This window comes from Terrapene carolina, unplaced genomic scaffold, assembly GCF_002925995.2.
Source record: "Terrapene carolina triunguis isolate 2854851 unplaced genomic scaffold, T_m_triunguis-2.0 Scaffold180, whole genome shotgun sequence".
NCBI classification, from domain to species: domain Eukaryota; kingdom Metazoa; phylum Chordata; order Testudines; family Emydidae; genus Terrapene; species Terrapene triunguis.
Genome location: NW_020664531.1, coordinates 9,253,848 through 9,281,281, shown reverse-complemented (window position 1 = coordinate 9,281,281; position 27,434 = coordinate 9,253,848). Strand labels below are relative to the sequence as shown.

The following is a 27,434-nucleotide window of genomic DNA, read 5'->3' as shown; positions in this document are numbered from 1 at the left end:
GAAGTCTCTTTGGGAAAGCATTCCCCCCAACATGGACAGCATTCCTAGTCTTTTGCAATTGTGAAATTGCTTCTGGCTGAGAGTTCATGGAGCAACTACCAACTGTTTCAAAACAAACTATGCTACCTGTCTTGGGAATAATACCATAATTTACCATCTGGTGATATCATGATAGAATCACTTGACCTCCACATGTGGTCTCCGTCAAGTACTTCCTTGAAAGCTGGCAAGACAGTCAGCACCCGAACATACTGTTCTGTGCAAGCCTGCAATTTGGCAAGGTTGCAGCATTTAGTAAATAAAGTAAATTTCATCTGGCTCGCCAGTCACACAGACAAATGGCATATGCTGATGTCATGTTCAGCTTAAACTCTCATTAGAATGAAAATGTGTCAAATAATTATTAATCTCTGAGGGCAAAGTATTTGTGGGCATTAGATAGAACAACTATAAAATAATGTTAAGCAGCGAAAGCTCTTAAGAAGTGGCAACCAGTAAATGGGGAAAAATGATTATGTCCTTGCTCTGTTTTATAGAATATAAGCTTATTTCTATAAGAAACCCCATTTTCTCTCTAATTTTCATCCTTAACTCCACTGATGTAAATATTTTGATTTTTAAAAAGAAAGAAATATACCAAAGAGTGACTTTCTGGAAGACAACTAGATAGGGGCATGCTTGTAATTTAAATACTGGTAAGTAAGCAAGAAAAATGTACCAAAATGAATGCAATCCAATAGTCAGAGCTCTCAAGCTGGTTAGAACTCTGAATTGTTTCTCATTTAAATTAATCCACATTCTTTTCTTTAAAATAAAATCCACACTTTGGGCTCTTTGGGTGGTTATAGCATTAGTCTTTCACCTCTGTAAAGATTGCTTCATTTAGGTTACAGGAGAAAATAAGCTGGTCTCATCCTAGTTGCAATTCGTGCATACCATTCAAACACGTTGCAGCTTGACAAAGAAACACTGTAGAATTATGCATAAGAGTATACTGTTGGAAGTCTAAGACATGCCCAGGACCGGAATAGCAATAGTAGGATACACTAGCAAAGCTGTGTGGGAAAGTGTCATTTTAGAAAAGGCTATCCTTACACTACTGGTATGCACTGTACACTAGAGACTTATAGGACCATACTTTGTAATAAGTCACAACTTTCTGATTGGATCTCATTGTGGTCTGTTGACCCTTTCTTATTTTCCAAAGACCTTGTAAGTAGGGACTTGTTGCTGTCCTTCATTTTGTACTAGGGGAAGGAAGCTATGTTATGGAAATAGCCAGGGACTAATGGAAGGAGGTGATTTAGCTTCATTGCAGGCTCGCTCGCGGTTCCAAGCCAGCTCCTTCATAAACATTCTGTGCGGCTGTGGCTCCCCGGACTGGGAAGGGAAGTTTCAGGGGCAGGGTGTGATGGAGCTGGTGTGGGGCCAGGCCTGCTGTCCTCCAAACCTGGCAGACTTCTGAGAAGAAATCCCATCTGGGTCTTTTTAGTGTTGTTCCAAGCAATAGTAACTCATTTTGTCTTCCTTCCCAGTGGGAGAGGAGGGGTTGAAGGAGGCATGGATAGCGTAGCACCAGAGTGACCTGTTCTGCCAAGGGCAGGAACTGAGGAGCACCAGGAAGGGGCTGCTCCCTGCACGACTGCCCCAAGCTTCACAGGATTGCTGTCTGGTTTCCCCCCTAGAACTTAGGATTTACAGGCCATACTCCTTTTCTCCAGCACAAGATTGAAAACATTCTCCCTCAGAGGACGAACAAGAGAGAAAACTATATGAGATGAATCTCCTGGATTTTCCAGGTGGCTTTCCCCTTCTTTGGGTTCTTCTGTGGAAGGGTGGGGATAGTTCTTCCCAGGGAGAACGGAATATGACAAATTAACTTCTTTTCCCCCAACAATCTCCTGTTCTTTTTTTAAAAAAAAGTCATAATCCAAAATCTAACACTAAAAAGGCAATATAACCCTTATGCCATAGTTTCCACTCTTGCCTTACACATCTGCCTGATAGCACTATATGCCTAGATCAAGCCAATACAATTAGCCCCTACTAAATTCATTCACAATTTATTAGAAGAAAAAATAAGTCACAGTCCTCCACATTATGTACTTGTCTGATCACAGAATCAAAGTTGTTTAGTTTAAAAAAAATTTTTGTTTGTTTTCCAAATTATTGTCCACACAAACTAATCAAATGACTGCAAATGTAAAATGCACAACTGAAAAATGTTATACATTGTTTTGGGGTTTTTTTGTAATAATCAATCCCCTTCCCCACACCCAATCTAAGATATTATAGGAAGAAGAGTGCACCTTAGTAGCAAATCAAACTGGGGTTTTTTTGTTTGTTTTTTTAAAGAGATGATCTGTGAGCGTATGGGGTTTCTTCCTCTTTCTAAATGAAGACAGCAACGAAGAGGATTACATTGTATTCAGAGAAATGGAGGAAATTCAATTCTCTTGCCAAAACAAACATCCGTGGACTTGTGTAGTCTACACATTTCAGTGCATGTGAAAATATTTGGTGTTGTAGAGTGACTTCCTTGAGTGGAAATAATACCAAAGCTAATAATGAGATTTTTCAGAGGGAGGAAACTGCAGCTATTTTAGTAATTTAACAGCTCAGATTTGTTTATGGATAGCTTCCTGACTGACACATTCAGCTGAACAAGTTAATGTTTGAAGATGATTAGACATATTAATTTTAACTGCCTCTGACCGTGACATTGGGTGAGTTCATTAAAAACAGATGGAAAAATGAGCTTGCTCCTTCACCCTCAGTTGGCTTTCTTATGTCGTTGCGATAAACAATTATTGGTTTATAGTCTCTATTAATTTCAGTAACTAAGGCCGTCTTTGACTTCTGTCGTCACAATTTTTATCAAATTATCAAGGTAGCGTAACGATTTTTTATCCTTTTAGTCAGTCTGTATAATACTAAGCTCCACTTCTGTTACTGTAGCTAATTGAGAGATTGGTGTAACAACATCTGTATTGGCTTCACTTTATATTTGGTATTTCAGATAACTTGCAGGATGTATTTCAATGTGAGAGGAGAGAGAGAGTGTGGTTTAGATTTTCAATAAAATAGCCAAATTCTAAAATATTTTGTGAATTGTATTTAAAATAATATTAAATAAGGGTGAGATTTTAAAAAGAGCCTAATGGGAGTAGGTGTTTTAATCCCATTAAATTTTAATAAGATTTGAGCCTAACTGCTTACAGTGTGGCCCCGTTTCCATAGCATCTGAACAGCTAACAATGTTTAATGGATTTATACTCATGACACTTCTGTCTGGGGGAGAAGAATTATCCCCATTTTAGATATGGGGAACTGAGGAACATAGAATCTAATTACTATACCCAAACTCACCCAGGAAGTCTGTGCTATAGCAAGGAATTGAACCAATATCTTCCAAGTGCCTGAGTAGCCCCCTAATCAATAGGATATCCTCCTCTTAACTCTGTAAGGCTTCTTTTAAAGTCCCGGCCTAAGTTGATTAGAAATTTTATTACTTTAAAATATTTTTCATAGTCTATTATACTTAGGTTTAAAATTTAGCACAGAATTTCTAAGTAGACCTGCACAAATAATGGATATTTTGTTTCCTTGGCAATTCTGAAAAAAAGGTCAAACCAAAAATGAAGTTTTTAGGCATTTGTGGCAAATCAAAAAAGTCAGAACTCATTTTGGAACAAATGTTTCATTTGGCCCAACTTGAATTGTTTGTTTTGATTCTGGCATTAAACAAAAGCAAAAGAGGACTAGATTCACAAAACCGACAGGGGAGGAGGAGGAGGTGCCACCTTTCTTCTAACTTTTAGCACACTGGGCTAACGCCCACCAGGTTTGAGTCCTCCTCTGCGTGATGGAGGGGAAGGGGAATTTAATCTAGATCTCTCAGATCTCAGGCAGGTGCCTTAAAGATTGGGCTAAAGTTGTAAGAAGGGTGGCACCACCATGACCACTTGGACCTTCTCCAGCCATTTTGTGACTTCAGTAAACTTGACATGAATTTGTGAAGTTTCAGATCAATCAAAACTGCATTTTCTGCCCAGCTCTACTTATAATACCTTAGCCTCGTCAAGCATAGTCCAGTTAGTTTAGAGTGGGTCGTGGCCTAAAGTAAGCCTGCAGTATTGTCTTTTGATAGCCTTTACTTATATAACATGCAAAACAAGTATGTTAAAAGAATGCTATTTGGGTTACAAAATCCCAAAGTGAAGAATTGGGAAATAATAGATTCATAGATTCCATGGCCAAAAGGGACTATTGCGATCAGCTCATCTGACTTGCTGTATAACACAGGCCATGGAATAGCCCCCAAATAATTCCTAAAGCCGATCTTTTAGAATAGCATCCAATCTTGATTTTAAAAATTATCTGTGATGGAGAATCAACCATGACACTTGGTAAATTGTTCCAATGGTTAATGACACTCTCAGTAAAAGATTATGCTTTATTTCCGGTCTGAATTTATCCAGCTTCAACTTCCAGCCACTGGATTGTGTTATACCTTTCTCTGCTAGATTGAAGAGGCCATTATTAAATATTTGTTCCCCATGTAGATACTTAGACTGTAATCAAGTCACCCCTTAACCTTCTGTGTCTTAAGCTAAATATATGGAGCTCTATCACTATATGGGCAGTTTTCTAATCCATTAATCATTCTCATGGCTCCTCTCTGAATCGTCTCCAATTTATCAACATCCTTCTTGAATCATGGGCACCAGAAATGGACACAGTATTCCAGCAGTATTGACACCAGTGCTAAATACAGAGGTAAAATAATGTCTGTACTCCTACTCGAGATTCACTTGTTTAAGACCAAGGACAGAGTAGGCCTCACTGAGGGGGGGAAGACAATGACAAAAAATGTGGAAATGGCAGAGGTGCTTAATGACAAGAAGGTTGGTGGTGATGGGACATCTAAAATAGTGAATGCCCATGAAAATGAGGTAGGATCAGAGTCTAAAATAGGGAAAGAACAAGTCAAAAATTACTTAGACAAGTTAGATGTCTTCAAATCACCAGGGCCTGATGAAATGCATCCTAGAATACTCAAGGAGCTGACTGAGGAGATATCTGAGCCATTAGCAATTATCTTTGAAAAGTCATGGAAGACGGCAGACATTCCAGGAGACTAGAAAAGGGCAAATATAGTGTCCATCTATAAAAAGGGAAATAAGGACAACCCGGGGAATTACAGACCAGTCAGCTTAACTTCTGTACCCGGAAAGATAATGGAGCAAATAATTAAGCAATCAATTTACAAACACCTAGAAGATAATGAGGTGATAAATAACAGTCAGCATGGATTTGTCAAGAACAAATCATGTCAAACCAACCCGATAGCTTTCTTTGACAGGGTAACAAGCCTTCTGGATGGGGGGAAGTGGAAAATGTGGTATATCTTGACTTTAGTAAGGCTTTTGATACTGTCTCTCATGACCTTCTCATAAACAAACTAGGGAAATAGAACCTAGATGAAGCTACTATAAGGTGGGTGCATAACTGGTTGGAAAATCATTCCCAGAGAGTACTGTATATACTCGTTCATTAGCCCGTTCGTTCATAAGCCGACCCCCCAAGATGGTTAGGTAAAAATAGCAAAAACTGTATGACCCCTTCATACGCCGACCCTATATTTCAGGGGTTGGCAAACTTTGGCTCCCAGCCTGTCAGGGTAAGCCGCTGGCGGGTCGGAACGTTTTGTTTACTTGGAGTGTCTGCAGGCATGGAGCCCCTCAGCTCCCAGTGTCCGCGGTTTGCCGTTCCCAGCCAATGGGAGCTGCGGGAAGTGGCGCCATTTCCTGCAGCTCCCATTAACTGGGAACGGCAAACAAAATGTCCTGACCCGCCAGCAGCTTACCCTGACGGGGGCCGGGAGCCAAAGTTTGCTGACCCCTGCTATATTTTAAAAGCTGGCATCACAAGAAACACTCAAAAGTTTTGCTAGAATTATTTTAATGTAATCTAACGAAAAACCTGTTGTTGTTATAATAATAACTGAACAAATATGTATTCACCTTCAAAATTACAGTCAATATTTAAAATCAGTAAATGGATATTTAAAACAAGTAACTTAGAACAATATGAGACTTTAAAAAGTCTTAAAATCCTTCAAAGTCTGAATCAGTCTCTGATTCACCAGACAATTCATTAAACTCGACTTCAGTCACAGCTGCACCTGCATTGTCATCGTAGATGTCGGCAGCGTCGTCTTCAGAGTCAGATTCCTTCTCATCATCAGCCTCTGTTATGTCATCATCAAATATGGCATCATCTTCTGACCCATCGAGTGCATTGCTGATACAGCATTTCCTAAATGATTTTTCTACCATTTCCAAGGGAATGGACACCCACGCGTCCTTGATCCACTGGGCGACCAGATTGATTTTGGGCTTCATAAGATTCCCGCCTTTTGTCAACTTCGCCATGCCTGAGCACATCCATTCAGACCACATTTTGCGTAGCCTGTCTTTAAAGGGTTTGTTCAGGCAGACATCAAGCGGTTGTAGAACTGAAGTTAAGCCTCCAGGTATTACAGCCAAAGTAGTTTTCATATTTTTGGCCAGATTTTTCACCTCATCCGTCTTGTGTGCCCTGAACATGTCCCAAACGAGCATAGCAGGTTTCTTGAAAAGTGCTCCTGGTCTCTTATTCCACACTTTTTCCAGCCATTCAATAGTCCCACTTTCATCCATCCATCCCTTTTCGTGTGCACGTACGATGACATCAGCAGGAAATTTCATGTTTTTAGGCAAGGTTTTTCTTTTAAAAATAACAGGAGGGAGCTTTGATCCATTTGCCAAACATAATAAAACCACCGTAAAATGGATTTTTTCATGGCCAGTGGTTTTAATTAAAACTGTTTTTTCACCAACACCGGTTACCGTTCTGTTGCTCGGGAGATTGAATGTCCATATTTCCTATTTGTGACAGTTCAAATGCATATTCCTTTCGATATTTTATAATAAATCTTTGGAAAGATTCGATTTTTTCTTCCAGATCTCTAGGCAGCTTTTCCGCTATCTTTGTTCGCTGACGAAGACAGAGACCATGACGGTTCATGAACCGAGTACACCAACCCACTGATGCGACAAACATTGACGGCTTTACTGACTTGTATTTGTCATCTTTCGACATTTGCAGAGCACGCAGACGAATTCCAGTTCTAGTGACAATGTACCCATTTTGTCGACATTCAACAACCCAATTATTGAGATCAGTCTCTAGCTCAGGAAATGAAGCACACCTCGTTGGACATTTTTTCCTTGCTTCTTGGCATGTCTCTTAGTGTTGTTTTATTTTTTTGCCATTCTCTTACTTGCTTCTCATTGCTACAGAATTCACGAGCAGCGGCGCAATTATTGTTTGCTTCTGCATATTCAACAACTTTAAGTTTGAACGCTGCATGATAAGAAGACCTTTTTCTTTTGATTTCACCGTTGTTCATTTTAAATACTAGTATGAAAATAGATTATTATTATAGTTATAGATTTTGTAGGACTTTATATAGGAATGTCACCTGCTTTATCACTGTCAAATTATTATTGTTCTTTTTTTATTTCAAAGCAGCCCTGTAGATTGGCATGTCTGTAGGGATAACAGGCTATTTCAATTTTATTAGCGATTCCATCGATTCTGCACGTTATATTTTCATATTGGCTCGAGACTTATGAGGTCCATTTCAAGCCAATCTAGTCCACTAAACAAAGCCTTTGCAACTTTAAAAGGCTGCAGTATTGGCCTCAATAAATGGGTCGGCAAACTTTGGCTCCCGGCCTGTCAGGGTAAGCTGCTGGCGGGACGTTTTGTTTACCTGGAGCGTCTGCAAGCATGGAGCCCCTCAGCTCCCTGTGACCGCGGTTCGCTGTTCCCAGCCAATGTATTAGATATTCAATTCAATGATTCCATAGAATTTAAAATCATCACATTTTGGTGTAGACCCGTTTATAAGCTGACCCCCGCTCTTTGATGCGTCACTTTTTTACCAAAAATATTCGGCTTATGAACGAGTATATACGGTAGTTATGAGTGGTTCACCGTCATGCTGGAAGGGCATAACGAGTGGGGTCCTGCAGGGATCGGTTCTGGGTCGGGTTCTGTTCAATATCTTCATCAATGATTTAGATAATGACATAGAGAGTACACTTATAAAGTTTGCGGACGATACCAAGCTGGGAGGGGTTGCAAGTGCTTTGGAAGATAGGATTAAAATTAAAAATGATCTGGACAAACTGGAGAAATGGTCTGAAGAAAATAGGATGAAATTCAATAAGAACAAATGCAAAGTACTCCACTTAGGAAGGAACAATCAGTTGCACACATACACAGTGGGAAATGACTGCCAAGGAAGTAGTACTGCGGAAAGGGATCTGGGGGTCGTAGTGGATCACAAGCTAAATATGAGTCAACAGTGTAACGCTGTTGCAAAAAAAGCAAACACCATTCTGGGATGTATTAGCAGGAGTATTGTAAGCAAGACACAAGAAGTAATTCTTCCACTCTACTCCGTGCTGATTAGGCCTCAACTGGAGTATTGTGTCCAGTTCTGGGTGCCACATTTCAGGAAAGATGTGGACAAATTGGAGAAAGTCCAGAAAAGAGCAACAAAAATGATTAAAGGTCAGAAAACATGACCTATGAGGGAAGATTGAAAAAATTGGGTTTGTTTAGTCTGGAGACGAGAAGACTGAGAGGGGACATGATAACAGTTTTCAAGTACATAAAAGGTTGTTACAAGGAGGAGGGAGAAAAATTGTTCTTAATCTCTGAGAATAGGACAAGAAGCAATCGGCTTAAATTGCAGCAAGGGCAGTTTAGGCTGGACATTAGGAAGAACTTCCTAACTGTCAGAGTGGTTAAGCACTGGAATAAATTGCCTAGGGAGGTAGTGGAATCTCCATCATTGGGGATTTTTAAGAGCAGGTTGGACAAACACCTGTCAGGAATGGTCTATAATACTTAGTCCTGCCTTGAGTGCAGGGGACTGGACTAGATGACTTCTCCAGTTCTATGATTCTTTGCATCCCAGAATTGCATTAACTCTTTTGGCCCCAGCATCTCACTGAGAGCTCATGTTCAGCTGATTATCCACTACAACTTCCAAATCTCTTCAGAGTCACTGCTTCCCAGGATAGAGTCCTTTGTTTTGTAATTATGGCCTATAGTCTTTATTCCTAAATATATACATTTAGCTGTATTAAAACATAAAGCATATTGTTTGCTTGCACCCAGTTTACCGAGCAATCCAGATCACTCTGAATCAGTGAACTGCCCTCTTCATTATTTACCACTACCCCAGATTTTGTGTCATCTGTAAATTTTATCAGTGATAATTTTGTTTTCTTCCAGGTCATTGATGAAAATGTTAAATAGCATAGGACCAAGAACTGATCCCTGTGGGACCCCACTGGAAACACACCCAATTGATTACAATGCTCCGTTTACCCTTAAATTTTGTGACCTATCATTTAGTCAGTTTTTATTCTATTTAATGTGTGCTCTGTTAGTTTTAGGGATAGCTCAGTGGTTTGAGCATTGGCCTGCTAAACCCAGGGTTGTGAGTTCAATCCTTGAGGGGGCTACTTGGGGATCTGGGGCAAAATCAGTACTTGGTCCTGCTAGTGAAGGCAGGGGGCTGGACTCGATGACCTTTCAAGGTCCCTTCCAGTTCTAGGAGATGGGATATCTCCATTAATAAAAAAAAATACATTGTTCTAGTTTTTTAATCAAAATGTGCAGTACCAAGTCAAATGCCGTATTGAAGTCTATGCACGTTACATCAACACTATTACCTTTATCTTCTAAACTTGTAATCTCATTTAAAAAAATCATTTTAGTTTGACAGGATCTATTTTCCATAACCCACGTTGATTTGCATTAATTACATTATGTATGACTGGCTTGACATGAGTAATTGGGCATGGTGAGGCAGGCTCCATTTTGGGGATTCAGGACTGGGAAGGTAAATTAATCAGCAGGCTTGAAACAGAAAGTCTGTGCTAACTAAGATAGGTAAATGTGTCAGTAAGCTAACAGACAGAATGTTTGTACTAGTTAAGATAACAGGGAACACCACAGGAACTATTTACAATGGACAAAATAAGCCTGAAACATATGATGAGGTTAAAAAGTAACTTGTGTGTGGACCGTGCATGGGCAAAGCATGCTGTACAGGTGTTGGTTCCTATAAAGTAACCAAGCCAATCCCCAAATGTGTAATGCAATGTATAGTAAATGCAATGTAATGTTTAAATATGTCTATAAAAAAGTTTGCTGTGTAAATGTAGATGTGTGGTTCCCACCGCCTATGCTTGAGTCTGATCAAGTGAGTTTTTGGGAAGCCAAGTAAGAAAAAGGTCTTGGAGAGAATCCCAATACATTACCATTCTTTAATTTTTTATTAACTGAGTCCCATATTAACTGCTCCATTATCTTGCCCAGGACTGATGTCAGGCTGACAGGCATATAATTACATGGGTCATCCCATTTACCCTTTTAAAAAATTGGCACAACATGAGCTTTCTACCAATCTTCTAGAACCTCCCCGGTGCTCCAAGAGTTATTGAAAATCAGTATTAAGGTCCAGCTCCTCGGCCAGCTCTTTTAAAACTCTTGGATGCAAGTTATCTGGACCTGCTGTTTAAAAATTTCTGATTTTAGTAGCTTCTATTTAACATCCTCCAAAGTTACTAGTTGAATGAAAAAACTGTTGTCACCATATGATGAGACTATATATTTTTTTCCACAAATACAGAATGGAAATAGTTACTGAACACTTCTGCCTATTTTACATTATTATTGATTATTCTATCGTTTCCATCTAGTAATGTACCAATACTATTAACAGGATTATTTTATTCCAAATATGTTTTTAAAAACTCCTTGTGTACCTTTACTTCCTGTATCACTTTTCTGCAATTCCTAACTTCTGATTTATATTCATTACTATCAACATCCCTTTTCTTCCATTTATTATATCTTATGTTTTTATTTTTTATAGTTGCCTTCACTTCCCCTATAAATCAAATCAGTTTATTAACTAGCATAGCGTTCTCCTTCAGTTGTGGGATTGTGGCATTTTGGGCATCTAGTAGATGTTCTTAAATGATTCCCAATTATCATTCACATTTTTCTGATTATATTCTTCCACTACGCAGATTTGGCTCATAATTATTGTCAGTTTTGTGAAATTGGCTCTATTGTTGAAGCACCGTGTGTGTGTGTGTGTGTGTGTGTGTGTATGTATATATATATATATAACTAAAAATTAATGGTAGCTTAAGTACAAGTAATCATGACAAGATCACATTTATAATGTGCAAGCAGAATAAAGTTCAAACCAGATGGTGTGTGTGTGGGGTTTGGACTTTATTCTGCTTGCACATTATAAATGCAATCCTGTCATGATTACATGTACCTAAGCTACCATTAATTTTTAGTTATGTAATCAGTTCCTCCTTTATCTGTTAGGACAAGGTCTAATACAGAATTCCCTCATGTCAGCTGCAATGCTTTCTGAGTTAGGAAATCGTCATCTATGATGTTTAGAAATTCCAAGGATGTTTTAGTACTGGCAGCATGAGACTTCCAGCATATGTCACTCTCATTGAAGTCCCTCATGATTACACAGGTTCCCCCCCACCCACCACACACACACACATTGTAGATAGGTGAATAAGGAGGCAGTTGTTCTGTTCTCCACTGTGATTTTGTGGTCTGTAGCAGACACCAGATAATATCCCATCTTGTGCTTCATCTGTTAGGACATTGATCCATAAGCATCCAAGACCATTTTCTTCCAAGTTATCAGTGACTCAGAACCAGATAATGCCATTTTTGACATAGAGTTCTACTTCCCTTCCACTTTTGCCTACTCAGTCCTTCTTAAATAGGTTATAACCATTGATATTTTAACAATCCAGTTGTGCAAATCATCCCACCAGGTTTCAATAATACCAACTAGATTGAATTTATGCTCATAAATGAGCAATTCAATTTTTTCTTGTTTGTTACCTAGGCTTCTAGCATTAGTGTATAGGCAATTAAATAATTTCTTCTCTTCGTGTCCTATGCTTCCTTGATTTTGTTCTCAAAATGTCTTGATTTTGTGCTGAGTGCTCAGTCTTCCCTCTTTTTATCCTCCCATTGTGCTATTAGTTTAACTCTCTCCTGACTACTTTAGCCAGCCTGTCCCTGAGGATACTGGTCCCCCTTCTACTGAGGTGAAGGCTGTCTAAACTATACATGCCCCTATCCTCATAGAAGGTGGACCGATGTTCCAAAAAAACAAAGCCATCCACCCCACACCACTTACCGAGCCAGTGGTTCACTTCCAGAATATTCTGCCTTTTTTCTTCCTTCACTCCTGGGACAGGAAGGATCTCAGCACACTTTCGAATTCCCTGAAGTCATCTACTGTCTGCAAGATATCCCATGGCACAATGTCATTAGAGCTGATATGAACCATCACCAGTGGATCCTTGCCCATCGACTTCAGAAGCCTATCCAGACTTAGAGGATGTTCTTAGAATGTTCTTTCAAGTATCTGTCTTCTTTGGATGGCTGGAGAAGTCTTTGCAGGCAAGTTTGATTTTCTTACACGTTGGTTCAAGCTGCCATCCACATGCGAGTCCCCCATCCTGTAAATAAGGCCTGCATTTTTTGTTCTGAGATGTATACATTTCCATTAACTCATCTCATTTGCTTGGGCCCAGTTTACCCAGAGATCCAGATTGCTCCATATCAGTGACCTGTCCTTTTCGTTATTTACCACTCCCACAGTTCTTGGGTCATCTGCAAACTGTATCAGTGATAATTTGGTGTTTTCTTCCAGATCATTCATAAAAATGTTAAGTAGTGTAGGGCCAGCAGAATTAACAGTGCCCATTCAAAGGGACTGTACTGGGATCGATCAGAGTAGAATCCGCATTAAATCTATGGATAATTGTCCATAGTAAATTACAACTACTTTATAGAATATCCTGTTCAAAAGTCAGCCTAAAACTGTTTCCATGTACCATGTTTCTGAATATCTCAATAGAGCCACAAGGTAATGATTTTTGTTGTGTTACATTAGGGATCAGAGAACGCTACTAAAATGCCCCACCACTGAAATGATCTCCTGTAACACAATGACCATATTTTGGGAGCTACTCAAAGAAACATCAGACCGTACTGACTTTATGCTTACAGTACATATGGAATTCAGTCACATAAATTCAATTTCTAGTCACATTATTCTATGGAGTGGGAAGGGAGGAATTCAGCATTGGCCAGAAACACTACACAGTTTAACTTAGTGTGATCAGCCCTCATAAAATTCCTTAGTGCTGTTTCTTTGAGAGGCTCCCAAAATCTGGTTTCTCGGTCAATGTATGCCAAAGGAAAGTCTAATAATGCCTGACCTGTCCTGAATGTATTAGACATGTGAGTAAATAGTGTGAAGGACATATTAATGTCAAACTGGGACTTCCTATGGCTGTTAGATTTAGGCAGGGTGAAGGGTCTGCTGTTCTGTGAAAATGCATGGAGCATCTTTTATATCACCAAGCTGAACAGACAGATTTATATCTCCTTTCTGCAGCTTAAAAATTTATCTCTGTGCTGTTGATTTCTTTAAAATGGCTCCTACTTGGTTCAAAACATTTTCTTCTCATCTGCAGTAAGTGATATACAAAATCACAGTGAAAACTTTACAAAGAAAAAAAAATCCCACCATTCTACCATATAAAATTCACACAATGCTACAGAAGCATCAGTAGAGTTGTTGTTGTTATACCAAGAGTTTGAACCTAATTAACAAGGCAGATAAATCATATCTTTTATGAGCAGGGCTTCCTGTAAATTCATTCTTCCTATTTCAAGATCTGCTTGTGTTCCTTGTGAAGGAGAAGAAAGACAGGGTGGTCTGATATGTATTCCCTGATGATACAATTGTTTGCCCAGTTAGAATATTAACTATGAAGGCTTTCACCAGGCCAGGATGTGCCACTCCTCCTTACACTCTGTAGGACCTTACTCCCTGTAGTGCCCCCTGCTGGCTTCAGGGGCACTACAGGCACTGTGTTCATCAGTTTCCCCTGCCTCAGGGTTTCCTAAGAATTCCAAAAGGGTGTAAAACAAAATTCCCCTGTTTGGGTTTTACTTTATTAAATGTAAATAAATTAGATATAAAAAATCTCTCCCCCTGAGTTCTGAAGTTGCAGGCCCCTCCTCCTGGGGGCCTGAGTTTCTTAGTCGTGGCCCCTCTTGGCAGGGCTCAAGGGTGCACAGCCTTCCTCCTTGGGGCTTACAGTTGTCTGTTCCAGTTCAGTCTCTACCTTAATCTACGGCAGCCCTCACCTGTAGCCACTTTTCTTCTGTTGCTGTCCTCTCTAGGGAGCTGTTCTCTCTGGGAGCACAGCATCCCGGCTCCTTGCTCTAATGAGCTCTCTTGGGAGCTGCTCTCTTCAGACACTACCTCTCTCCCTGAGCCTGGCTGAGTCCTAGTAATCTTTTATCGAAGTCATTAGCTAAACAACTGCCAATCAGTTACGTAAGGATTGAGTTGCCTCCAGGTAGGGCTGAGTTGGCTCATTCTCCCTTAAAGGAGTCTGTCACAGGTAGGCTGGCCCCTGACGTCACTTAAAAAGCCACTCCCACTGTCCCAAGTAGGCTGATAGAAATACATGCAAGTAAGAGTATCAAAGTCTGGCTGGCTGAAATCAGAGAAGATGTCAACTCTGTCAGTTATGGCTCAGCATAAGTAAGGGTGGCAGAATGCGGCCCATAGTCAGTACGTGATTTAGTAAATGTGCATTCTTCTTTTTGTCCAAGTACATGAATCTGTAAAATACAAAAAATAGTTATCTATCAAACACCCACTGGACCGTCTCCAGTACGGTGGGTAGTACACTACACAAACAATTAAAAACTAAAAAACCAACAAAGATGAGAGCAGTCAATAAAATAACAAAGAATAAAGGAGGAAACATTACAGAAAAGGAGGAAACGAGAGGGAGTGAGAGCTGGAAGGCAAGAACATCTCACCAGCGAGCGCTTACCCCGCAAGGTCTTGGTCACACATTGACCTAAAGATGATAACTTGTATGTGTGTGTTCGGACTACAAGAGGCGTTCAGAAAGTTTCTAGCCTGACAAAGGAAAAAGCATAATTTGCATTCAGTTATTTGTTTATTTTTCAATAAGTCCCCTTTGATATCAGTGCACTTGGTCCAGTACCGCTGCAGCTTGACTATGTCTATCTTGTAGACACCCTTGTCCTGTATGTCTAGAAACCCATGGACTGCTGCAATCATCTCATCATCACTGAAACTCTTCCCACAACGGTCTTCCTTCAACATAGGGAGCAGGTAGAAGACTGAGGGAGCCAAATCTGGTGAATAGGCTGGATGGGAAAACCATGTCTCATCCTGAGTTACAATCCTGCTCGTGAATTTTTTGGGTTTACTTGAAAGCACCTCAGAAGTTCCCTGGAAAAGTCAGGTTGTGCTCTGTTCTGATCAATACTCAATGTTCTGGGCACCCATCTTACTGACACCTTTTTCCATGCTCAAGGCTTCACTGAGGATAGGTGTGGAGAGAATCAGGTCTTTGGCCTGTGAATAAGGAGTGGCTGGCATTCGGCAGACCAGCATAGTGAGTGTTGGCAGGAATATTGGGGATATATTGGAAAGAGTGACAATGAAAAATTGACAAGCACAATGGGAGTGCCTGGCCTGTAGGCAGAGCATGGGCAAAATTTAAGGGTCAGAGCTAATGCTGGAGTTGAAAGCTTACTTGATAATCTTCTGACGTTTGAACTTTTTGTTGTTTATTTTGTGTGAAAAAGTTCATTATCCCTTTCGGGTCGTATTCTATCTGGATATGTCCCTCTGTACCATATTTACATAATCTGTTCCTGTCAATTGCTAATGTCCATAATGTGCCCACTAGAATGCTATTGAATGAAACTCTCAGGTTTTAGCCAGATAGGACTCCGTTTCCCAACCACTTTGACACATCATTTTTTCTTGGCATTGTTTGTAATACACTTTTAGTTTTTAGTATCTACCGAAATCTCATCTCTAGGCCAAAAATGTAATTCAAGTTTTGAACTCTCACAAAAGTAAAATGCACTCACCATGTTCCTCAAATGCTTTGTCTGTAATACTGTAAATATTTTCCAAAGTAATACATAAGCCAGTGACATGAATTTAATAGAAAATCGCCTTTTGCATCTTGTGTGGCCTCACCAATAAAGGAGGCAGAAGGGGTGAACAGTATTTGTCAGATTTAGGTCACATGGGACTATTTTAGTTCAGTTTTATGGTAGTAGCCCGTACTCAAAGAACATTTTAAAAACATGTCCTGAAGTTAACGTTGCTCTTTATTTATTTGTTGCATAACCAGAAACTCACCTAATCATCTCATCAAGCTTTCTTAAAAACGCCACAAAAGCGAAACACAAGTGCTGAGAACAGCAAAATAATCTATTGCACTCAGTAAGGGGCTCTTATAACAAAGTTTGGATGGGAAATTACTTCAGATAATATTGTTAAGGCTTGATTTCTTTATAAAAGAAGCAGCCAGCCATAACAAATTATTTTCAAGTTCTATTGTTTTGGTATATACGATTGCGAAAAAGAAACACAATGTTCTTTGTGTTTTTTGCCATTTATGTTTAGCCTCCTAGATAGATTTACCAAGGTTGACATTAAAGAACCACTTCCAACAATTTTTATGACCCAGTCTTGAACTAGACACTCTTTACATACGTATAGCATTGCTAGTTTTAAACAAGCTTTTCATCTTCTTTATGATGTGTTTGTGAGTACATCGCACTTAGCCAACAGGATAAGAGAAGCAATATTTTTGTGTAGTTGACTAAGCCTTCATTATTGAAGTGGTTGGTGCATTTGATATTTTTTTTCCTTTTTCTGTAATATTCAGGTTGTTTGTGTCTCTACACATCTATCTAAGCTCAGCCCTGAAAGCAAGTATCACTGGTAAATAAGTATGCAAGCTGAAAATAAGCTGCTATCTGCAGAGGATTCTTTCCTCTTGGTAGAGTAGGAAGTAATACATCTTTGAGGAATTTGACGCACCAAGCTAATGCCTTTCACATGCGAGTTCTTATTCACCAAGTGCCAAAGGATCTTTATCATTTACAGAGGAAAATTCTGTTATGCTACTCGCCCCTTTGGTTCTCAAGACTTCTAGTCTTTTATCTCTCTTCCACCAGTCTGCCCAGTTTTCTCCAAAGCAGTGGAAATGGCTGCTTTGCCTGCGGGAATGCAGAGTGAACATGGAAGCTGTTACATGCCAGTAGAACATCCTGTGGAATAGGTGATGATTAAAAATGATCCCAAACAGAAACCCTGCATCCAACCACCCTCAGATGTTGAGAAAGTTTAAATCCATATCCTGCCTTCCTGGTTATCTTCATAATGGCCAAGCCGAGTCCTCAGATCCAAACCTTACTGAATTTGGGGACATTTCAGATTTGAATTTCAGGTCTCAGCCCCACCTTTAATTTTGACCCTTTTTTCTAAGATATTATCCTGAAAGTTGGAGTTACAGAGATCATTTATTTTCTCTTAGCAGTGATCTAAAATGCCATAATGAATAAAGTAACTTATTTCCTTCTGACAGGTTTCAGAGTAGCAGCCGTGTTAGTCTGTATCCGCAAAAAGAACAGGAGTACTTGTGGCACCTTAGAGACTAACAAATTTCCTTCTAAATGCCTGATTGCTGCTTAATTCCTCTACAAACACAACAGACATGGACAAGAAAATGTAACATTAGTGGTCCTCCGTCTAGCTCCTCCTTCAGCAAAACAAAAGCATGTTGAGCATACTAGAGTGGACACAGAGTTTCCCACATTCAATTAAAGATTGGACTGTCTGCTGTACGTTAGCCTCTTCAAAACCATCAGATATATTGGCTTATAGGGACTTTCTTTGAGATTGGCCTTTTATTGAATTTCTATCAATTGCAGTCAGTTCATGACAAAGAAGATAAGAAATGAGCTCTTTAGAGACAGGTTCTAACCTCAGTGACCCCTGTGTAAATCTGGAATAACTCCATCGATTTTCAAAAGTGACAAGTGAATTTTGCTGCCTCTGTTTTTGGATGCCCAACTTGACACCTCTAAGTGCTGAGTGTCTCTATAAATCAGACCACTTTCAAGTGTCCAGCATTAGGCACCCAAAAATTGAGTCCTCAAAATAACTAGTCACTTTTGAAAATCTTGGCCTCTAATTATAGCTAACTTCACCGTATCTTAAACTTTACATAGAAGTGTATATATGCACATATATTTACTGTATGTAATATAATGGAGTTACTGGTAAATATAAGTCCCAGGCAATATATGTTTCAAATTTACCACTCTCTATTATGGTTATGTTCTTTCTTATGATGATACAGCTGTAACTTGAAGTCTGAACGTTTGCTTTGTAAAAATGTCAACCACCTACTTAGCACTTTGAGATCGTTGGATGAATAGTGCTAATGTGGTAAATGTACCTCAACTGTAACTCAGTTGACATAAGTGCAAAGAGATGGTAAATTTGCCACTGTAAGTGCAAGAATTTATTTTTAACTTATTTTACTTTTTGTTTTATCTTGATGCATTGTCACTTTTCTGTTTTGATGATGGAAATTCCTTGTATTGGGAGGTGCCATGCTGGACGCTCTGAATTTGAGGGCTGCAGAATAGCAGATGTTGAAAAAGATACAGTAGCTACTTTAGCAGTAACACCAGTTAGTTTAGGGCCTTCTTATTCCACCAAAATTCCAACCTATATTTTCCAGTCTAGGGTACAGTTACTGTGATGCCTCACAGCCACTCATTACAACTCTTCTAGATCCTGTCTGTTTCTATTTGTCATGAAATAGCTATTTGTCAACTGAATGCAAGTCAGGCGCACTGTGCATACAGGGTATAATACTCTCCAAATAAAGGACCACTGCTCACAGTCATGTGCCCTCACACCCACACAGTGCAATAGTTATTAACTCTGGTTTTTATTTTGTGTAGAATTGTGTAGAGCTCAAAATAGCTTCATCAGCTGTAAATGAATTTCTTATGAATACAGAAGAAAACTAGCCTACTGCACCTACGTATTCATTCAACAAATTACCTTGGTGGCAAGTAACATGTATTTGGAACCAGTTTCAAGCTTCAGCAACAGTTTTACATTCAAATGCTGAGTTGATAGAGCACAGAGTTTTCTCTAAAATATGTATACCTTTTGCTTATTTCCAATACTTGATTCTTTTAAAAGTATTATTCATTTACCTCCCAGGTAGAGAGAAATATTTGCCTCGGTTTTATTAATAATGTAGTATTGGTAGACAAAGCCCTTTATAAGCTAGGCCTTCACTACTTCTGTGATAACCAGTCACTGGCTGGCAGTAACGTTGGAGTAGGGTGGTCTCTCACTGCCCAGGTTCAGTTAGGTTGGGACCAAGGACAGGAGTTCTCTGGCTCAGGATCTTTGGTGGTGGTGATTTCTTTATGCAGTGGTAGCATTCCAGATGGAACTGTACAAACTCTCAGGAAAAAATGGTGCTTCTCTGAAATAGTTCACAATATAAAAAGACTAAAAGAAATTGAAGGTGGGACATGGGGATAAAACACATGTGCAAAGTGATCAGTGAGTTGACAGGCAAACTGCAAACTTCTTATTAGTTCCAAGTTTAAAATTTTTGTAAATCAATCAGTCAATCTAGTTTATATCTAATATATCTAATTTATATAACAATGTAGTTTGTATCTAATATATCTATATGTCTGGTATTTATTTGTTTTGGATTTATTTGTGTGGCTCATCACTTAACTGCTGCCTAGTAGGCAATTTATTACTAATTTTCTCATAAAAATGTAGTATTTAATAAATGCATGGCTTCCAAATATTTCCTTGATGTAATTATCTATACTATCAAATTGTGAACAAAAACCCCAGCAGTTTATTTCTCAGCAGGGCTTATGGCAATCATCCAAAAACTGGGGTTGTGTTCAGAACACTGAGGAAATAAAAATGACACCCTCTCTCACTCCTCATTCAATAGATGTGTCTAAGCTCTGATTCATACATCATCATCAAAATTGCTAGTTCAATTCTAACTGAAGAATCTTCATTTTTGCTGATGTTCCAAGAAGCTGGAGCACCATTTTCACATTTTAGGCTGAGTTGAGGCACCAGCAGTTAGGAAAACTGGGCCCTATTCATCATTGCCCTTTGGCCCTTTTAACATCTCCTGGCATGTCTTTCATTACACCCAGATGTAGAACTTGCTTTGTCAGCACCTCCTCCACCACAGCCCTAGTCACAAAGAGTGTTCCAGGAAAAGCTCCTTTTTACTTTAATGTGTTGTCTTCCCATCCCTCTCCCTCCCCACCCCTCAAAAAAAGAGTAGGAACTAAGGTCCCAGTTCAACAAAGCACTTAACTACATGCTTAACTTTAAACATGAGCTCGGACGCTTTGCTGAATTGGGCCCTAAGGTCTGCAGAGTTTGGCTCACAGATTTTTAAATATAGTTTAAAAAAAACCACTCTGATTCCCATTGCGTAACAGCATTTGCTATTATGCAGATCCTTCTAAACTTGTTACCAGTCTTCACTGGCTTATATAAACTTTTCTTAGCATCTAGAAACCAGATTTAAATATGGTAGACAAGGGGGGAAATGTAAAATTTCTTGAACTTTAAAATTAATAGAGCATAGTGTTCCACTGCAATAAAGTTGCTAGAGGGATCAGGAAAATGATCCCCAGACAAAGTACTAATGTAGAGAAACTTTTTCCTTCTACTAATTTTCCATGCACTATTCCTGGGGCTGGTCTTTCCAGACACCAAAGCTTGTGTTGTTAGGAGATGTTTTCGCTAACATTTATTTGTCTGGTTGCACCTGTGTGGAGATTTCATATTTTTACCACGTGATCTTTACCATAAAGTACAGTAATGATTGAACTGACATGGAAGTATTTTGCTGGCACTGTGGAACAAGATTGGTTTAAATCGGGTACTACTCTTTCGTAGACCTTGTTAGGGACTCAGTCATGTATCCCAGATATTGTCAGGATGCACTGAATGCTTATGAAAGATGCTTTCACATGCGATTGCTCAGCTGAAACTTTGATAGTAGCCTTTAGCATTGTGAAGATATTGTTTGCTATATTGTCATCCTCCACAATAAATATATGTGTTCATTAATGCTTCTGGAAAAAATGTAACCTTCCCGGCCCCCCACCCCCGCATGTTTGTGAGTTTCTGCTCAGTAGAGTTTCAGGACAGGAATACCAGCTGTATTGCAAGTGATGATGGAGGTGCATAGGCAGAGCTGCATGTATGGGAGGCTTCCACAGCTGCTGTCTATATTAAGTTTGTCTCAGACTCGTGCTATTAGTACCTCACAAACACTCTGTTCACTTAAAGATTCAAAATGGAGGACATATAACAGCCTAACCTGTTTCCAGTAAATTTTTTTCAGGGTCATCAATAACATAGAGCCATGCACACACACAACCGTATTCCAATAAACTGCAAAAAACATTGTGCCATCCAACAACACTCTAGTCACTTGTGATAATTGTTTTTTTGTAAAAGGATCTAGTAAGCTTTTAAGTCATGACTGACGAACTTCAGCATTTTGCCTTTATTTGAAGCCTCAGCACCTCATACAGCCAAATCTTCAAAAGCTCACTTGAAAAGTACAACAGTCCAACATAGGCACTTGGCCACATAACGCAGGACTTGTGGGTCTGATTCCTTTCCTACTTATACCAGTGTAATTCCATTTGTTTCACTGGGATTGCTCACGATTTACACTAGTGTGAGAAGAAAATCAGGGAAATGAGAGCTAATCAGGCCCTACGTGAACAACGTTGAGTAGTTAGCCATAATCCAAAGGCTATAGGCACCAATAGAAAGATATCAGTGAGCTTTGGATTGGGTATTTTATGCACACACCTTTCAGGAGCATGCATCTCAGAATATTTCGCCCACTAATTCCCAAGATCAACAAATACACATACTTGTACACCCGCCTTTCACTTTTGCAGACTGGAACTCCTTCTCCTACTGAGTCGCTGTATCATCCCTTCTCTTCCAATCTTACCTTATAATGTCCCTTTTAGTTTAGGACTGACTTTCATTACAAAGCATCATGGCGATATTCTGAGCTGAAGTACATTTATGTAAGAAACAAATTCTGTGACCTGCTGTATATTTCTGTTACTGATAATGCAGGAAACCTAAAATTACATCCTTCACCATGTGGATTTTTCCATTTGTGTTTTGCTAGATTCCACAAGGGGCATCACAGAATGATTTACAGAAAAAAAAGAGACGTGCCCCTCCACCACCGACTCCTCCTGTTCCTGTCATGCCAAACAGAACAGAAGAAAAGGAAGACAAGAGGAAGAGCACAGTGGGTAAGCGCTTCTCGTCTCTTCTTCCTCGAATCCAATGCATGTGCTTTATGTGGCACTGCTTGCTGTTTGAAGATTCCCTAAAATGGCCCCTTGCATTGGAAACTATGTAATCTTGAAAAATATTTATCCTAAAGAATGAAAGTCTGGTAATTAAGTGTTTGAGGTTCACAGAGTTTTGAAAGGTGAATAATATTGCTTGAGTGAGTAGAATGTTTTTGCATGGCACTTAAAGGTGCTTTGGAAAATCCCACTCCGCTTTTGCTCAACTCTCCTCCCATTGAAGTCAGTTTCATCACTGAGTTAAATGGAAACAGAGTTAGGCCAACACTATGCCCTTCTGAAGATGACCTCCCTGCCCATTCCCCTGCCCCAGTTGAATGGAGTTTGGACCCAAGGGGCGACTTCTATGGAGAGAGGGAGATTCTCAGCTGATGTAAATTGACATACCACCAAAAAAAAAAAAATTTGCCAGAAGCTGGGAATGGGCGACAGGGAATGTATCACTTGGTGATTACCTGTTCTGTTCATTCCCTCTGGGGCACCTGGCACTGGCCACTGTCGGAAGACAGGATACTGAGCTAGATGGACCTTTGGTCTGACCCAGTATGGCTGTTCTTATGTTCTTACACTTCAGTTGTTACAGCTCCATTCTCTTCAATGCATCTATGACAATTTGCACCAGCTGAAGGTCTGTCCCACTGTTTTCAAAGCCATCGCCCTTGCTGCTGTTGAATACACTTTTTCCGTTGTCCCATGATGGTTTTACGTCAGTGGAGTATGTTCCATAAAGTTTTGTTCTTGTCTTCCGTCCTGTTTGAGATGAATCTGCATTAATAGAGTCTTTAGCTAATCAGTGCAAGAAAAGAACGGATAGGTTCTGCAATAAATTTCATACATACCTCAAGAAAATAAAGAAAATTATAGTTTTCAGTTTTATGCAATATAACTCATTTACTCACACACAGATAGAAAGAGAGACTGAGAAAAAGCCCTCCAGATATTTCAGGTCACTGGGAGTTTTGTCTGTGTGAGGACTGCAAGATTATTCCCTTAGATAAGAAACTGATTTCTGAAAGATATGAGTTAATAACCCCTCGCATTGGAACTCATTATCCAGTACATTAAGGGAATCATTTAAAATGTGCTACAGTAGACTTGGTACACTCCAGGTTGCACCTTCGACCTCAGCATTTTCACATAGCACTGAAGACTGCATATATGATACCATAAATGAACACCCTGTCATGTATAATTGCTAACATTACAAATGCTTCACACTTTAGAAAGAAACCTCTTAGCTTTGTTTCAACATTTATTTTCAGTAAATGCCTCACATTTAATGCGTCAGCATTTATGTAGCAGCAGGAGTCCATTATCCTGTAACATATTTGACTCCATTGACATCTCTTATTTAAACTCTCAAAGGAGAATGCTATCGCTGTGCAATATAACACAATCATTTTCAGAAAATTGGCTGCCTGTTAACTATTGCGGATGTCACAATCTGTCGTTCCCAATGCCTCCCCTTGAAAACCACAAGTCATTACTGATAACATTTGGTGTTTTAACTTGATGCCAATGTTAACTTTATTTTATGTCACTGTTTGAAAGGTTACAAATGAAATAAAACAAAACAGACCCGCTCATTTCTATCCACAGCTATATAGATAGGTGTCTTTTGGCCAGACCCTTAGTTGTTGTAAATCGGCACAGCTCAATTGACTTTACTGGAGCTTTGCTGATTTAAGGATATGTCGCATAATAATCCCCTATATATTTTTCATTTTCTGCTGCAGTCTTAGATTAATATAATTATAGACACACAATGTTATAATGAGGGAAGCTTGGTAAAACAGCTTCTCTTTGGGGCGCTAACTATGAAACCATGAGACAGCACAGATGTGTCAGGAAGCAAAAAAGAAGGAGCTAACAAAGCAAGACTGTATAGAGAAAAATTGCTACAGGAAATAGACAGCAGCGTGATGGGGCAGATTAAAATACCTCCTCCCACCCTGACCATACTAATCGGAATGTAAAAATCATGGAAAAAACACTCTTAAACTGGCAAACGGGTCAGATCAAATATTTAACACCAAATCACTTATACTGACCCCAAAGTGCTGTGCCTAATTCTCTTAAAGCAGTCAAAAACGTCACTGGGGTTCAGCATACTTATGGGCATTAAATTGTTCCTTGAACCTTTATCAGCTGGATGTAGCCTATGAAAACCCTATTCAGTTAAATCTTTTCCAGCCTTCTTGCTCCCACTACATTGCTGCACTAATGCATGCAAGACCATGCTTTGAAGGCCTTGTAAGAAGAAGTCTAAAGATTTATCCATCCCACAGTGCCAAAATTAAATCCTTTGGGGAGGGTTGGGTGAAGTTGGCTGATTGATAGCTCAGAGCTATTCCTAGTGGTTCAATAATTCCACTTAAGGTTTGGTTAAGCTGGAGCCTTCCCATAAACACAGAAGAAAGTTTGAGATACAGTCAGAAGGCACAGGGGCCTGCTGGATTTCAAGAGAATGTCAGTGGTAGCCGGGTATGACTCCAGCACTATCACAAATGGAGAACATGTTCTTCAGACCTATGAATTATCACGTCTCTTTGTCTTACTCCAAAAGAAGAGCGAGATCTGGCTTCTATCAAGACCAAACATCTCCAGGGTTTACCTACCATCAACTGCAATCAGGGTGTGACACTGCTGATATTTATTAATATGTTTAATAATGTAAAGGACACCCATTTATCCCATTTAGTATGCATGATACTAAATTAAGTACTGTTCTGAGGCTCTAAGCATTTCCGACACAGGTTGGAAACGCCATCATACAAACAGCAACAAAACCAGCAGCCTCTGCCCACTGTCAAAGCCGAAAAGAAAAAACTATAAAAAGAAAATGAAAGCCCAAATAGCACATCCATTCTGAAATACCAACTTTCACCATTCCCCTGCCTCCTCAAAGAGTGAGGGAAATAGTTTTGCATAGTATCCTATAGGTCAACAGATGTGGGCTGTGTCAGACCAAGGGACCAAGAGACCCTGGGGGTTTTCGCCTTCCTCTGCAGCATGGGGCATGGGTCACTTGCAGGTTTAAACTAGTGTAAATGGTGGATTCTCTGTAACTTGAAGTCTTTAAATCATGATTTGAGGAGTTCAGTAACTCAGCCAGAGGTTAGGGGTCTATTACAGGAGTGGGTGGGTGAGGTTCTGTGGGCCTGCAGTGTGCAGGAGGTCAGACTAGATGGTCATAATGGTCCCTTCTGACTTTAAAGTCTATGTGTCTAAGGGAGAAACAAATTTAAAAAAAACCCACCTTCAGGAAGATATTTTCTGTATAGTGTTTTTAAATTAGTGTGTTTTACTATTTGCCAAAACAGCAATTGAGATTTATGCTGATTGATGTGTATAGATTGTGACATACATGTATAAATTGGGCCTGATTCTTATCTCGTGTAGCTAAATTTAACACCAGCATATATCTGTCAACTTTCTCCTGGTTTACATTGGTGTGAGTGAGAGCAGAATCAGACCCAGACAGAGTGGATGGTTGGGGGGGAGCAGGTGAATACACACACTTCTGTGTGTTTTAAAAGAAACATACAAATAATTGACTTGACAATAAAGTAACTAGCTAATTGATCCTCCTGTAGGTAATGGACGACAGGTGCCACAAAAGCCTCCTAGAGGCAACACACGTGGTCCACCCCAGTTAGTGATTCCCCCACCCCCACCTTACCCTCCTCCTGATACAGACATTATGGATCCAACTGACTATTACAGTGAAGCACCTGATGTTACAGCACCAACAAACCTGGTACCTAAACGTATGTTTAAACATCTATGTATTTGCTCTTCGTTTCTTTTAGCGGTTACTGTCAAGGATAGCTTTTCCAGATTTTCCTTTCTGTTCTCCAGACATACATGTTTTTCTTTTCCAGCCTCTTCTTTAGAAATGCTCAATGCATTATATCCATATGATTAATTAATATGAGGTGAATGAAACATTTGCTTATAGATAATATTGCTACAGCTGCTTAGCTCTTATATGGAGATGTGTAAATATGACTATCAAAACATGCAGTTTCATGCATTTCAAAGCAGAAATGTGTGGTTTCGTATTCGATTTGTTTCTGCATAAGCATTCTCCCCCTCCATCCAAAGACACATAGGTGCAATAAACTATTGAGCAACCACTGTAATCTATCAGACTAGTATTTCCCAAGCTTTTGCAAGCTGAAATCCCCTTTCAAGAAAATCAATCACACCCACCATGTACTGTTAAAGGCCTACTCATCTTAATATGTATATTTTCCATGCCCACCTGGCTAGCCCTGGGTGCACTCTCTCCCTTGGGAAATCTTATCAGACAATGCAATGTGATAGTTGTGGCATTCTTCCTTATTTGTGTGAAACATGGTTGTATTTTCAGAGTTATCATATAGACTTGACTATTTTCAAATCTTGGTACATGATCTAAGACTCAGATCCTGCAAATGACTCCACATGGGTAAGTCCCCCTTCACACACACACACACACGAAAGTCAGCAGGGTTCTACACAGGTGCAAGGTCCTCTCAGGTGCAATAATTTGCAGCATCAGAGCCTATTTGGTAACCACATGAAGGGTAGTGTATCTCTGCTAATCCCACTGAGATCCTTCTCTGGGAAGCTTTCATTGCAAAGATTATACTCTAAGTAGCTCTCCACCTAGGGTTGCCAGTTTTGGTTGGACGTATTCCTGGAGATTTAATCACATGACATAATCTTTAATTAAAGATTAATCTTTAATTCCTGGAGGGCCAATCCTGGAGGGCTGGCAACCCTGTCTCCACCTAATGTATAAATGTTGGGTGGGGGTTGTTGCCCACTAGCTAAACTCAATGCATTATTGTTTAAATCTTAGGTAAAGAGATGTAGAATGTCAAGTTTTATAAAGGAGGGGAAAAGGAAAAAGTCTCTATGTCAAGGAGTTCTGCTACTAGAAAACACAACTGTTAATG

At 39.6% G+C, this 27,434-nt stretch overlaps 1 protein-coding gene across 5 annotated transcripts in view; it reads left to right on the top strand.

Moving 5' to 3' along the window:
- The window catches only part of LOC112117089 (protein cordon-bleu), a 240,208-nt gene that overhangs the window by 151,089 nt on the left and 61,685 nt on the right, over nucleotides 1-27,434 (top strand). For 3 of the 5 annotated variants that reach the window (XM_024214955.1, XM_024214954.1, XM_024214959.1), the window contains 2 exons: nucleotides 22,299-22,428; nucleotides 26,085-26,258. In XM_024214955.1, coding sequence (XP_024070723.1) covers nucleotides 22,299-22,428; nucleotides 26,085-26,258 — 304 coding nt within the window. The remainder of the gene's footprint in view (nucleotides 1-22,298; nucleotides 22,429-26,084; nucleotides 26,259-27,434) is intronic. The other 2 variants (XM_024214964.1, XM_024214963.1) reach the window with 1 other exon arrangement.